Raw genomic sequence first — 15,465 nt, 5'->3', positions numbered from 1 at the left:
TCCCTCACCTCCAAAGGGCAGCTCTGAAAGCAGCCATTTTCTAAGAACCACTTGTTTGTTTGTTTGTTGTTTAGTCACTCAGTCGTGTCCAACTCTCATGACCCCATGGACTGTAGCCCACCAGGTCCCTCTGTCCATGGGATTTCCCAGGCAAGAATACTTGAGTGGGTTGCTAGTTCCTTCTTCCAGGGGATCTTCCAAACCCAGGGATTGGACCCATGTCTCTTGGATCTTGATCTGAACTTTATTTTGCTAAATCCTCAAGAATGGCTTTTCACCTCCCTGTGTGCAATTATTCTATTAAATACTTCATCTTCTCCACAGAGAGCTATTTGAAATTATCAAACTGTTCTCTCCCATCCTTCAAAAACACCTGGATCAATCTGTTGGGACAAACCTGACAAACAGCACTGGATGACTGGCTGCATTCCAGAACTTTGCTGTTGATGAATCAGGTCTGACATTCAAGCTCCAAAGGGCTTGTAAAAAGCTATCATAAAATTGCTTAAGAAGTTGGTTGAAACATCAACTGTAGACCTGGACTGCATCATTTTTGTGAGGTTGGGGATGTTAAGATTTTAGAGAATTTGGAAATGTGTCCATCTTTATAGTGTTAGACCAAGGCATTTCTAATCAACCCACATAAGGATTATACAACTCTAGGAGAATGTATCTTTCTTAGATACATTTACTCTCAACATAGATCCAAAGTAATTATTAGATGTTACTTGTAGAAGATAGGTAAGTGGCAAAAAAATTCTGTATGCTATAAAAGATAACCACCAAGGTTATAATTTAAATGCCCTATTGAATATTAAACAGTTTTGGATCTAAGTTTGCAGATTTTGTACGTCATTTATTTCAAGTCTCTTCCTCATATGTTTTTCAAACTAGCTTTCCCATCTTGATGGTTTCTTTATTAATAAGTTAAATCTTTGACATATGTTCCCTATACACTCATATGAGAAGCCAGGATTTCTTACTTGATAGGGATCAGTGCTGCTTTACAGATCGTATATAATCTACAATCTATCTTTCCATTCTCTGTCACTTCATCTGAGAAATAAAAAATAGCAGAAAATCGAGGTTTCACCCAACCATTACACTCATGTCCACCTGCTCCTTGATGCTTCCAGATAGGATCAATATATAATAGATTTAATCTTATTAAACTTACTGCCTAGAAAAAAAATTAAAGTAAAAGAAAAAAACCTAAACCAGCTGGAACCTTCCCATTAATTCTCACCCACTTTTACTTCATCTGACAACAACACAGACAACCAGACATGGCTTCTATGATCCCATGATTGAGTGAGTCACCTACCAACTCCCAAACTGGAAGAGAGGACCTCTAATTACTAAACTACTCTGGTTTCTAAATTCATCAGTGGTTACGACCTTTAACAAGTTAGCCTATATCATTCTCAGTTGTCTTGTCAGTTAATCAGGTAACACAATCACCATAGTTAGTTCTAAGAAACTTTTAAAAGAATTTTATCTGTAACAGGGGAAAAAAGTGAAAGAAAAACAAATTATATTGCTTAAAACTCTCAGTCAGAAATAGGGACACACAACACTTACTACTAATAACTGCCATCCACAGATTTTATGCTGGCAATCTAGTAGTTCCCATGCTCAGGTCATGTAATATGAAACTGCAGCATTTCTATACGAATGGATATTTTCTCCTCAAAAATTGGCTTTAAATGTAATTTAGCAGATATTAATGATAGCAGTTCCATGCTATCATATTTACTTAATTTTTATCATATATATAACCTCTTGGTACTTTATGACCTGTCTAAAACACCTTTTTTAGTTACAGAGACTCATTCTGGAGTTTATGTAATAATCATGGGCTTGTTATACTGCATAGCTCCAAACCAGAAATTTTATACCATGATGCTTTTGTCCTAGATTTCCCCTTAACTAAAACTGTCTTGTGTGACCAATAAGCAATATGAAGCTGACATTTCTGAGCCCAAACAGCTAATCCTAGATTGTATTTACCTATTTTCAAATATTTGCACCATCTGTGATTCTATATTAGTTTTTTTAGATTCGCCATTACAGCTCTCAGCTCTGAATAGGAATTAAACAGCATTCCAAATGTAGAATGTATCATAAGCATGAGTAGGATTTTTAACCATGGAATGGAGGGGAAAAAATCAGGAAAGGCAAATCCATACTCAGTTCTTCACCTTTAGAATGCAAACATTGTTGATTTTTCTGCATTTATAAAGAATCTAAAAATAAATGGATATTTTACTAACCAAACCAACACCTAATCCATCTTTGCTTTGGAGCCAAGTTGAACCCATATAATCTCCATGTCAAAAAAAAAAGTCTCAATATTAAATGTGCTCTGAAGTTTAGTCCAAGTAACAGAGAAAAAAGATGAAGCCAGAGCCTCCAATCCATGGGAAGCCTGACGCCCCATCCCTTTGCCTCTCTCTGGTAGTTGTTGTTGTTCAACACTCGGTCATGTCCAGCTCTTTGTAACACCATAAACTGCAGCACACCAGGTTTCCCTGTCCTCCTCTGTCTCCCGGAGTTTACTCTCAGTCATGTCCATTGAGTCGATGATGCCATCCAACCATCTCATCCTCTGTCACCCCCTTCTCCTCCTGCCCTCAATCTTTTCCAGCATCAGGATCTTTTCCAAAGAGTTGGCTTTTCACATCAGGTGGCCAAAGTATTGGAGCTTCAGCACCCATCCTTCCAATGAATATTCAGAGCTGATTTCCTTTAGGATGGACTGGTTTGATCTCCTTGCTGTCCAAGGAACTCTCAAGAGTCTTCTCCAGCACCCAATATACATTAACAACAATACAAGCACAGCCATTTTCATCATCCCCTGATTAATAAACCTATCTCATTGCTAATCTTCAGAACAATTCAGCAAGGTAAGCATCATACCATTTTCAGATGAAATATTAAATTCAGAAAGAGACTAGGTAACTTGCTCAAACTAGTTAGTAGAGTTTAAACTGAGGTTGCAACTTCCCAGATGGCTCTGTGGTAAAGAACCCACCTGCTAATGCAGGAGAGATGTGGGTTCTATCCCTGGGTTGGGAAGATCCCCTGGAGGAGGAAATGGCAACCTGCTGTAGTTTTCCTGCCTGGAGAATCCCATGGACAGAGGAGCCTGGTGGGCTATAGTCATGGGGTCACAAAGATGAGCATGCATGACATCATCAAATGAATAGAAAGCCATTGTTCTTTCCACTAACAAGAATTTTGTGTGAATGTTCACACAAAACTACTTGTCAAACTGGTTCAAAGTAGTTCACATGTCAAAACTACTTCCTATATATTTAGCATATAAAAGTTCCTCTGATCTAGCACTGAAACTTGAGACACTGACAAAATTACTACATCCTCTAGAAATGGTTCTGTTTTCCAAGAACTCCAGCAAATCAGAAGCCTGTTATTTCTACTAACTTCCAAAGAAAGCTCTAAAATTCACCTTGATGCTTTCTAGAGCACCTGGGTGCATCCCTCTATTCACAAGAAGGGACTCATCCAATCACTTGTGTATTCATCATTGAATTGCAATTTCAAGTGCTGAGTGTAAAGATCAATGGGTCCTCTTTTATGCTGAGGAGAAGAGGAGAGGTCTAAGAATGCCCATGTCTTCGCGTATGGTGAGAGTTGCTATCATTTCCTTGGAACGGTGCACCTCACAGCTTATTTTCATGATGGCTTTATGGCATTGGGGTGCTCTCTTGCCACAGCTAGTTGGAGAAGATGCTTATGTGGTTCCATGGTTTTGTGGCCAGGTGCCAAGAGTCTAAAGACCACTGGCCTAGAACCAGCACATCACAATGGAGAAACCAAGAAATATCAAGAGTTTTACCTACAGATTCAAAGCCTTTAAGAACTTTAATTTAAAAAACAAATTTTACTCTGATGTCAAATGCTAAGGAAGGTGTTTGTGCCACCAAAAAAATCACCAGAGACTCTATATCAATAGCTGACTCTGCTGGCATGACACATGAAAAATGCACATAAGTAAAAGACCCCAAATCAAGTATTGCTTCCGATTCTAACCAATGGTGTGATCTGAAACAGGACACTCACCTCTACATTGACTGTCTCCTGATTTGAAAAAAAAGACAAGAAGAGTTTCTCAAAATGTTATCATCGATAACTTTATGGCTATTTGATGGAAGAATCTGGAAAAGCAAGGTCACTATGGACATTGCAGTTGTCTAGACTCAAGGAATCAGTCTTGGAAAGAAACTGGATCTCAGAAATACAGAAAGGCAGAAAAAACTGGATTTGGATTTAGAGATGGCACAGATGCAAAGGGAAACACAGGAAATCAAAGGGACCATCCTGTAACATAACAAGCTCTGATTCTGTGTGCAAACAGACATTTGTAAGGAGTGACAGATGCAAAAGAAACCACCCATAATGCCACTCTGGCACTAATGTTGGGTAAATCCCATTTGCAATAATAATATGAGGGTGAGTTTCTTTATTTCAGCTCCAGGTTCAATTCACACCTATCTATCACTGCCAACATGACTTGTCAAGAAATGAAAACCACTTAATTCATAGGATCAGGGAAAAGGAACAACTTTATGAAGATGCTGAATATACCTTCAAAATATGCTTTCTTTATATCTTATAAACACTCTTTATAGTACTCTAAGAAGAAACAAACAGTGAAATGCACAGTCTTTTCCCTTAAAATCTCTAAAAGCTAATGGAGTAGATAGAAAATCTATTCATAAATTCATAAATCCCAGGAAATGTAAATTACACGCCAACCTAGCCAAACAAATGACCTATTTCTACATTTGAGACATTCTTCATGAATTTCAGATTTTTCTTTGTGAAAAGATAGTTTTGACCTCTATTCCAAAGGTATCTTGATTCCTAATCCTGTATTCTGTGTCTAAGTGAGAAGAATCATGCAAGTTCATAAAACACTGATTTAAAGGGTTGTTTTGTTAAAAAAAAAAAAAAAAAGAAAGTTCTAGCATTTGTTTCAAAATATGTGAAATGAAAAAAAAAAATCCATGTCTTGCATTCATTAACACATATTAAAACCTTTCCTGGAGGTGAGATGTGATTAATGGAATCATGAGTATCAGAATTTTCACTTACTCCATTACTCTTGCAAAAACTAAAACCACATATCAATAACAGAAAAGGCCTGTTTCTACCTTGTATAAGCCTTATTAATGCAACTTTGAGTGGTCTCTCTGGCTCATTATTTGAAAATAAATTGCAGGAAAGCTTTCCATTCAGGTTCTCAATAATATACCTCAGATTTGTCATATTTAGGTTTTCAGAGCAGAGACTTTCATACAGAAGAAAAAAATCGAATCTGTATTTAGATCTTAAAAGACGGTTGGGGATAAAGATAATAAAAATGGCTTGTTTCCTCACTTTTCTTCATTTGCTGTCTTGTAACCTGATACATAGGTTTTTGCACTGACCTGAGAAAAATCGATAAGTATGATAAATTACAATAATATTCAAGTCAGATAACATACAACTTGGCTGGAGAATATATAGATGACTTGATTTGGCTCTTCCAGATCTGAAGTCAGTTTTGATTATACACTTTTCTTAAATTTCAACTCAACATATCATCAGTTCCCACATGCAAAGAATTTCTAAGGAAATTCAGTCATTTCTGGAAACCAAACTTCTGGAAAGAGAATATTAAACCATGATCACTTCAAAGAAGATCCTAAACAGTTTAGCACCTGAAAATAGTACAAATCAGTCAGGTTGTTATAAATTTTTACTGAATGCCTTATAATAAATTAACTGTAACTACTTAGCATATTAAGATCATTTGTGTGAGTGTGTGTATGACCCTATGGAATAGAGCCCACCAAGCTCTTCTGTCCATGGGATTCTCTAGGCAAGAATACTGGAATAGGATGCCATTCCCTCTTCCAGGCAATCTTCCCTACCTAGGAATCAAACCCACACCTCCTGCATTGCAGGTGGATTCTTTACCCATGAGCCACCTGGGAAGCCCATGGTAATGTACACACACACACACACACACACACATATGCTTCAGTTCAGTTCAGTTCAGTCGCTCAGTCATGTCCGACTCTTTGCGACCCCATGAATTGCAGCACGCCAGGCCTCCCTGTCCATCACCAACCCCGGAGTTCACTCAGACTCACGTCCATCGAATCAGTGATGCCATCCAGCCATGTCATCCTCTGTCGTCCCCCTCTCCTCTTGCCCCCAATCCCTCCCAGCATCAGAGTCTTTTCCAATGAGTCAACTCTTCGCATGAGGTGGCCAAAGTACTGGAGTTTCAGCTTTAGCATCAGTCCTTCCAAAGAAATCCCAGGGCTGATCTCTTTCAGAATGGACTGGTTGGATCTCTTTGCAGTCCAAGGGACTCTCAAGAGTCTTCTCCAACACCACAGTTCAAAAGCATCAATTCTTCAGTGCTCAGCCTTCTTCACAGTCCAACTCTCACATCCATACATGACCACAGGAAAAACCATAGCCTTGACTAGACAGACCTTTGTTGGCAAAGTGATGTCTCTGTTTTTGAAAATGCTATCTAGGTTGGACATAACTTTCCTTCCAAGGAGTAAGCGTCTTTTAATTTCATGGCTGCAATCACCATCTGCAGTGATTTTGGAGCCCAAAAAAATAAAATCTGACACTGTTTCCACTGTTTCCCCATCTATTTCCCATGAAGTGATGGGACCAGATGCCATGATCTTTGTTTTCTGAATGTTGAGCTTTAAGCCAACTTTTTTACTCTCCTCTTTCACTTTCATCAAGTTTAGTATTTTCATTAATGTAAATACAAAATTACCCTTGCAAAAAAACACAATAATCTTCTCAGATAATTTAGACACATAGTAACAATAAGAATAAAAATATGGAGTTGACCAGCAAAGTTCATTTAGGCTTTTCCATAAGCTGTTACCAGAAAACCTGAACAAACTTTCTGGCCAACCCAATACGCCCTAAGTTTTACCCAGGGACAGAAGTTAAACAAGCCTCTTCACATGGACTGTCACTAATCCTTGCCACTTTCTCCCCATCCCCTTCCTTTAAAGAGAAGAACAGGTTTCAGAGGGGTTAAATCATTTGCTCTACATTGCACAGCAAATGGCAAAAGAAAGATTCAGTCTGAAATCTGTTGGACTCTGTTTTCAACCCTACATCATGCCACCTTCTTCTCCAAAATATAATTAATCTGAGAATCATTTGGCAATTCCAAAATATATTGCAGAAGATGCTGTTCTGGTTAGTGGGAAAAAGCATATTATCTGCAAATTGGTTTAAAAATTATTAATGCTTTAACAATTCTGAAATAAACCATGGGATGAACAAACTTGAAAAGAAAATGAAAATCATTTTCTATTATGTAGAAGACATTACCAAGAGTGCTGTTAACATCAATTACAGTTTGAAATAAAATCTTTTTTCTATCAGCTTCGGATAGAAGCCAGTTTTCTGCATTTGGTCTGGCGGCTGGGTATTATATTTACCATCACATACAAGTATGTCTGAAACCTTAGGAATTTAGGGCAGTTTAAGGACAATGAATGAATAATAGATGAAGTCTCTCTTAAATGTCCCATTCTCCCCACTGAGCCTACTCCCCAGCTTCCTCTCTTATCCTGGAAATGACAAGCCTTCTTTTAGTGAATACATAATAAATGATAAGAATATCAAAAAAAAAAAAAAAGAATATCTACCAGATAGGGGAATGGTAGGTACACATTTTAAAAGCCTTGGAAAACATGTGTTGTCTAGATGGAGAAAAGTAAACAGAGGTTGGCTATTGCCAAAAAGCTTGTAGACCAGGTCAAGTACAAATTTTAACACAAGACTGAGCTGGAAATAATCAGTACTGAACTATATGACTTCTCAAGGAGAGGCAGCATACACTTTTCGCTGAAGTATTTCTAACTTTACATGAAGATGTGTTTATGAAGAAGTTTATGTTTCCTCCACTATTTATTTTTGCTCTTTTGGAGCTTTTAGAGGTCTTCAAGTAGGGAGAGCTCCACCCTTTCCTGGTTGACACATATTTTAGTACATATCCCCATTAAAATGTTTCAGTAAGATATTAACTTGATTAGAACCCACAGAGTCACTCAGCAAGTATGAAAATACATGGAGGTAACTTTAATAGTCAGACATCAAAAATGTTGTGTATATTTAAATATTGCAATGGAATAGCTGTTAAAAAAAAAAGTGTGTGTAAAAATATTTCAAATTATCTGAGCCCAATACTGGGTTACTTAGTCTCACTCCCAATGATAGTAGGCACACCCACGCTGGGCTCCTCAGGGGACTCCACTTGCGATGCACATTTTCCTGTTCCAAAACTAAAATCTCATCTCCTGAGATATTTCTGTAAGCCACACCCCTCTTTTCTCTTTCTCCATGCTTACTACCAATATAAGTACATTGAAAATAATATGCATGTTCAGCAGCTAATTCCTTGGAGAAGGAAATGGCAATCCACTCCAGTGTTCTTGCCTGGAGAATCCCAGGGATGGACGAGCCTGGTGGGCTGCCATCTATGGGGTTGCACAGAGTCGGACACAACTGATGTGACTTAGCAGCAGCAGCAGCAGCAGCAGTGAGACTTAACCAATGTTTACTTTTAGCATGGCCTCTTATAGAGTAGGACAGTAAAGAAGTGAGGCTTTTTTACATTTTTGTTTGTTTAATTTTATTTGAAGGATAACTGCCTTATAGTATTGCATTGGTTTCTACCAAACATCAACATGAATCAGCCATAGGTTTACCTATGTCCCCTACCAATTGAACATACCTTCTACCTCCCCCCACCATCCCACTCCTCTAGGTTATTACTGAGTCCTGGTTTGAGTTTCCTGATTCATACAGCACATTCCCATTGGCTATCTATTATACATATGGTAATGTATGTTTCCATGTAACTCTATACAGCCCACCCCACCCAAGTCATGTTCATAAGTCTGTTCTCAATGTCTGTGTCTCCACTGCTGCCTTGCAAATAGGTTCATCAGTACCCTCTTTCTAGATTCTATATATATATGCACTAATAATACAATAATTGCTTTTCTCTTTCTGACTTACTTCACTCTGTAAAATAGGCTTTAGGTTCATCCACCTCATTAGGACTGACTCAAATGTGTTCCTTTTTATGGCTGAGTAATATTCCACTGTATATATGTACCATAGCTTCTTTATCCATTCATCTGTCAATAGACATCTAGGTTGCTTCCATGTCCTAGGTATTGTTAACAGAGCTGCAATGAAAATTTGGGTACATGTGTCTTTTTCAATTTTGGTAGAGAAGTGAGTTTTCATTGAGTGGAAATAAGGATGTTATGGAATATTGTAAAGTCTGCATTTCTGCCAACTCAATGCCTAACTCAATAATATTTACTACATCATTAAAATATTTTTATGCATGTGAAAACTCATATGTAATCACATACATATGTGTACTAATTAATGCAATATTCTGGAAAATACTAAAATGATATAGCAGCTGTACGTGACTCAATGATCCTCTAAGTTTCTTCCTCCCTGGGTTCCTGTTCCCAAACTATACATGTAATGAAAGCACTTTGTATGAGATAAGCATTTTTCAAAAGCTTTTACTTATTATTTCATTCAGTCCTTACAACAATCAGGTATAGGATCTATAGCCACCTCCATTCACAGATGAAATACAGAAAATGACTTATCTTGCTACCCAAAACACAGCAATGACTATCAGAGCTGAGATATGAATTTGAATCTGAGTTTTCCAGTGCATAATATATAGACAGTGGTAAATAAATACTCCGGTTGATGGCACAAAAACTCACAGTCCTAGTTGCAGCATTCTAGCTTTGTGGCAGTGCTAATGGTAAAGAACCAGCCCACAATGCAGGAGATACAAGATTTAGGTTCAATCCCTGGGTTGGGAAGGTTCCCTGGAGGAGGGCATGGCAACCCACTCCAGTATTCTTGCCTGGAGAATCCCATGGACAGAGGAGCCTGGAGGGCTATAGTCAGTCCACAGGGTCGCAAAGAGTTGGACACAGCTGAAGGAACTCAGCATGCCATGCATGCTACATGATAACCTATAAATAAATTTAAAATATGTCTATAAGTACTAAAAGTCTAAAACATAATATAACCATAAATGGTCCAAGAAACCAAAGTTTGGAAATAATTTTAATTTTACTTAGACTTGGAGAAATTGGTTCTAGTGTTTTGTTTCCAATATAACGCTCTTCATTAATAATACAATTTTATTTAACTTGTTTTTATATACTTTAATCTTTCTTAAATGTGCAATATGCTCAGTCTTTCAAATAAGCAGAGAGATCAGAAGCTTATAAGCTAGGAATGTTTTGTGGTGTGTTCTAAACTCAGCAGATAAAATGTTGTACATATTTGTAGTAAGACATATATATATAATATATGTAATAATAAATTAAGGGATGATAGGACTTCCCTGGTGGCTCAGATGGTAAAGCGTCTGTCTACAATGTGGGAGACCTGGGTTCGATCCCTGGGTCAGGAAGATTCCCTGGAGAAGGAAATGGCAACCCACTCCAGTACTCTTGCCTAGAAAATCCCATGGACGGAAGAGCCTGGTGTCCATGGGGTCGCAAAGAGTCGGACACGACTGAGCGACTTCACTTTCTTTCTTTCACTTTAGGATGTATATATCTCCTAAGTTATGGATGGCATCACTGATTCAATGGACATGAACTTGGGCAAACTCCGGGAGATGGTGAGAGACAGAGATGCCTGGCATGCTGCAGTCCATGGGGTCACAAAGAGTCAGATATAACTTGGTGACTGAACAACAAGTTATAAAAACTTCTACATAGCACCTGTATCAAATGTCTTTTATAACCAAATGATACAGAATTCTTCCACCAATAAGATACTATGTATTTTATATTGAATGTTGAGAAGTAATACATTTTCTATTAAAGTTTCTTAACATGATTTCTAAAAGCTTTCTTTGACGTTCTGTGTTAAAAACAATATAAACTAAATTATGACATGTTTATGTATTAGAGAAGAATAACTTTTTTATGAATTCATTAAGTATTCATTTGAAATTTTTAATCAGGTTTGTTGACCAAAGTGGAAGTAAAAATACTAGATCCTAATTTCTTTGTGAAAACTTTAGGTTAATATCACCTAAAAGTCAAAAGTACCCTAATATTTTACAAAAGGCATTTTACGTATTATCTATTTAACCCCAATTTTGTTCATGAACTATTTCATTAATAGGCTGTTATGTAAGAGAGTAAGAGAGTGGATTTCTACTAGAATGAGTTTTACTGTTTTTGATTTTTTATGCATAACTAATGCTGCCTCTGCAGCCAAACAGTTGTTTATAAAAATACACTTTTTAGTCATACTTCAGGAAATAAGGTTATCTTTTTTTTCTTGTTTAATTTTTTTGTTTGTTTGTTTGCTTTTTTGTTGTTGGGTTTGGTTTTTTGGAGCTGAGAGACCTGTCAAACATTTTAGGAAATATTTTTACCCATTGGACTCAGCAGAAGGGTGCCACCTGGTGGCAACCTGAGCAAATCCTAAACCAGGTCTAACTATAAAAAGGTATGTTTAAGAAGCCTTGAAAGTCTTACCACTACCAAGGGCAAATGATAGAAATATTTTTTTTTAAGTTCCTATGTACTTATCAGGATATACCTGGTTTTATATTATTTTAAGAGATACTAACCTAATTTTTTAATTTCAAGATTTATTATTTACATTTACAGTTGAAGAGTTAAACAAAATCTCTACCTATTTTATATTCAAAGTAAATTTGTACACATGCATACGTAATATTTGCAATTCTTCTGCATTATGCCAGTAGAAGGGTGTTGAACTGTAATTGTGTAAAGGTTAGAAGATGGAGCTTTACAGTTAAAAGAGCTTATTTTTTTAACTGCCATAGACTAGGACTATGTCTTATCTGTACCACTTATGAAGACAAGGTTGATCAAGTTGTTTAGTTACTTGAGAGAATTCTCTGTTCTCATCCCTAAACTAGGAATAATAACAAGACCTAACTTAAAAATTGTCAGCTTTGAGGATCAAGTAGAAAAATGCATTCAGTGAGTGTTACCTTATCAACCCAGAGGACAGTACTCAGCACATGGCAAGCACACAGGAAGTGATTTCCAAATCTAATAATAAGTTACAACTAGCCACTCAAGATTATGTATTCCCTGATGTAAAATGGATATTGATTACGTTAAGTGGGAATGACTGCTTCTACCCACAGCTAAGCATTTATTTTTAGACATTTTGTAAATGTGAAGTGTTATAAAAACAACAGAAGTAACTGTTGTAAACATTTATTTAATCAATGAAGCTTTAAAGGCAAGACTACTGAGATGATGAAAATATCTCCAATGATTCAGAACAGTAATAAAAATATGCGGTCCCTGTTACTCTTGTTGTAGCTGCTCCCAGAGGAAGGGCTACCTCTGGTCATGGCACCCTATGCTAGAAGACAGTAGTAGATAAGGTGAAACAGGGATGTCGAACTCTCTAAAAGGCCACAACAACAATCAAATTCTGCGGTTCATAACCATCTCACGGAAAAGAAAGACTCTGGTCTTCCATGATGCTGTTTGTGGAAATGAGTGTTTGATGGCCTCTGGACAAGGCATCTTTGAGGTTTCATAATAATCACTACCACAAAAAGCAAAAGACCTTTCTGGCAATATTCAAAAGCTTAAATCACTCAAAATCAACACCTAGCAAGTGACTTACTGGAACACACCCCCTATTAAACCATTAAGTAGGATTTCATAAAGCCACATTTTTAATTTTGTGAATCTTTTTTTTTTTTTTTTTTTTTTTCAGAAATATCACAGAAACTTGAACAATCGATCTTGTCTATATGGAGGTATTATATCTGGGGCCACATGAGAGTTACCTAACAACTGCAGAATTAAATCACAATGACTAATACTATTAATAAAACCTAGAATCTTAAAAGAAATAGTTTAAGCTATCACAGCAATTGTCCACATCATCTGCTCATCATTTTGTATGTCAAGCTTTAGACAAAGAATAGACTACACATAGGTATTTTCTGGGATTGCCTGGAAAACTCCCAGTGGGATGCTGCCATGTATATTTCAGTCTTCCTTTCCTTTCCCTTGAGAAATCAATCTCTTTCATTTTAGCTCAAGTGTAATATGCATACCATTGACATTGTAAAATCATGTCAGTGCTCAGAAAGTCACTTAAAAAAACTCAGTTAAAACAAGAGTTCTACAAATGGCCACTCCCTGACTATTTGAAGTGGCATAAGCAAAAATGCACACTAACAACGGATTCAAGCTTGAGTCTGTCTTCATGTGAATTTTAAGTACCAGATTAGTTCTGAAAAAAGGCTTTGCTGTGGATATACAGCTTGTCCACTATTTACATAAACATTTTCAGCTTCTGTATCCTCTGCTTCTTCCTCCCCACCTCCACCATCACTGAACTGTTTGCAGAGCCTCAAGTAACCAGCTGGTGTCACAGGTTAGTGAGTAAAGATTTCATGTGGAGACTCTCACCTGACTAATCATTCTTATTGGTAGTATCATTCCAAGTGCAGTAGAGAGGCTCAGTGGCTTATTAATGAAATTTAAGAGCTGTCAGCCTGAAAGAGGATGTTAAATCCATGCTCCTCTCCTGAAATTATTTTTATAATCAGCTAACGGGTTGCTACCTTGTGATGTGTGCTGGAGGGAGCAGGGAAAAGAGATACAAGGAGAAAGGACAGGTTATACACATGTTTTAATATTTTCATACTTTTCTCAGGGTAAGGAGCAAAAAGAATGGTTTAAGAAAACAAGTGCTTTATAAAAACTGCAACATCCATCTCAGTAAAGGGAGGGGGCTTTAAGTCTGAGTAATCCTCACCACCTATGTGAAACATATGTGAGCAAAATGAGAAGAGGGGGGAAGGGCGAAAGAGAGGCCACTAGCCAGGAGCGACAGCCAGGACTAGAACATTAATAACGGCAGCCCTAGAGTCGCCCCCTCTGCCTCCCACCACTATGAGCGGACAGCTCCCCTTCACTAACTCCTCAATGCTTAAAATATGCGAAGAGCTGAGCCCTACTGTAGCCTCGCTGTTTTCACCCCCTTCATCCACTTCTAGCAACGAGCTCGAAGTGTCTCCGCCAGAAATGCTTTGAGAGGCCTTCAATAGTGCACTCGGGGCAAAGAGACCACCTCTGGACCCCGGCGCCTCCATCCTCCAGCTCCGTGGTTATCCGCAGACCTAAGTACAACCCTCTTGGTTCAGACTCTCTAAATGAGTAAACGTGACAGCCTCCCTCCTCTCGGCCAGGGCACCTCGGCGCTCCCGACCCTCCAACTTTGGGAAAAGACGACACCGAACTCACGAGTCACCCCAACCCAGGGACAGAGACGAGATGGAGATTCACCGTATGGTTATGCTACAGATTCCTAAAGACCGAAACAAAACGGGGTGACCAGAGAGGAAAGACAGAAAAACCGACTAAAATTACCCTCAGCCAGCACAGCGCACCCCCTCATTTCTGCAGAAACAATACATCTGGACTCAACAAATCACTAAAGCCAGTATCTTCCCAGTTCCACCTAATCATGCCTTTTTGCTCCAAGCTCGGTTCCAAGCAGACAACAGATGCGTGGTACACCCTCTTCCCCCATTTTGCGTCCCTCACCCCCACCCCCGTCCCGGTCTCCTCAAAGGAAAACAGAAAGGAAAGGAAGAACTCTGATGGCCTAAAGGTCATCTGCCTACTCGGGTAAGCTTTGGTCTCAGCTACGTGAAAACAGGGTTCGAACCCAGCAAGTGGAAGCCTCCAGGAGAGCAGCAATTCCTCCAACGTGCTTCAATAGGAGCCAAGAGGTCCCCATTTCTTGGCCCCGGCCACCTTCCCTCCGTCGGGGGCCGGCCCGAGGGGTTGCCCAGGCCACCCCTCCTTTACCTCTCTGCCCACTTCCCCGCGGCTCTCCACCTTGCGCATCCTCTCGCCCGGCCCCGGAGCGCACTCGGAGGCTCTAACTTCGTGCCGAGTCCATGGATGAGCTGAGGAGAGCCTGGAACTGGGGCGGGGGTGGGTGGGGAGAAGGAGGCGTGGGAGCTGAGCCCTGGAGGAGGGGCGGGGGGAGCGCGGGTTGGAGTCTCCCTTCCTGGGAGGGCCTGGCCGCAGCTGCCAACTCTCACCTGGTCCGCCGGCTGCGCCTGGCTCGCCCTGGCCCCTGGGGTGGGCTGTTGCTCCTGCTTCATGGCTGTCATCGCCCGCGGCCCGTGTTGGCGCTCACTTCCTCGCGGGCACTTCAGACTCGGGGACCGTCACTTGGCAGGGATCGCATGTCACAGGCTCCCGATGCTCTCCGAATTGGCGGAAGGCAAAGCGGCAGCGACGGGGTGGGGGGAGGGGAGCGATGGGGAGGGGAAGAGGAGCGGCACCAGGCAAGCTCCCCCTCGCAGGATGCCTC

The 15,465-nt window shown here is 39.4% G+C and overlaps 1 protein-coding gene across 1 annotated transcript in view; it reads right to left on the bottom strand.

Moving 5' to 3' along the window:
* DPP10 (dipeptidyl peptidase like 10) overlaps window positions 1-15,262 on the bottom strand; it is an 802,980-nt gene extending 787,718 nt beyond the window's left edge. The window contains exon 1 of the mRNA XM_055572870.1: window positions 15,191-15,262. Within this exon, the coding sequence (XP_055428845.1) occupies window positions 15,191-15,262 (72 nt within the window). The remainder of the gene's footprint in view (window positions 1-15,190) is intronic.
* Between the last annotated feature and the right edge of the window lie 203 nt (window positions 15,263-15,465).

Source organism: Bubalus kerabau, chromosome 3, assembly GCF_029407905.1.
Source record: "Bubalus kerabau isolate K-KA32 ecotype Philippines breed swamp buffalo chromosome 3, PCC_UOA_SB_1v2, whole genome shotgun sequence".
NCBI lineage: Eukaryota > Metazoa > Chordata > Mammalia > Artiodactyla > Bovidae > Bubalus > Bubalus kerabau.
Note: the sequence above shows the minus strand (reverse complement) of the source record. Positions and strands in the feature narration are given on the sequence as shown.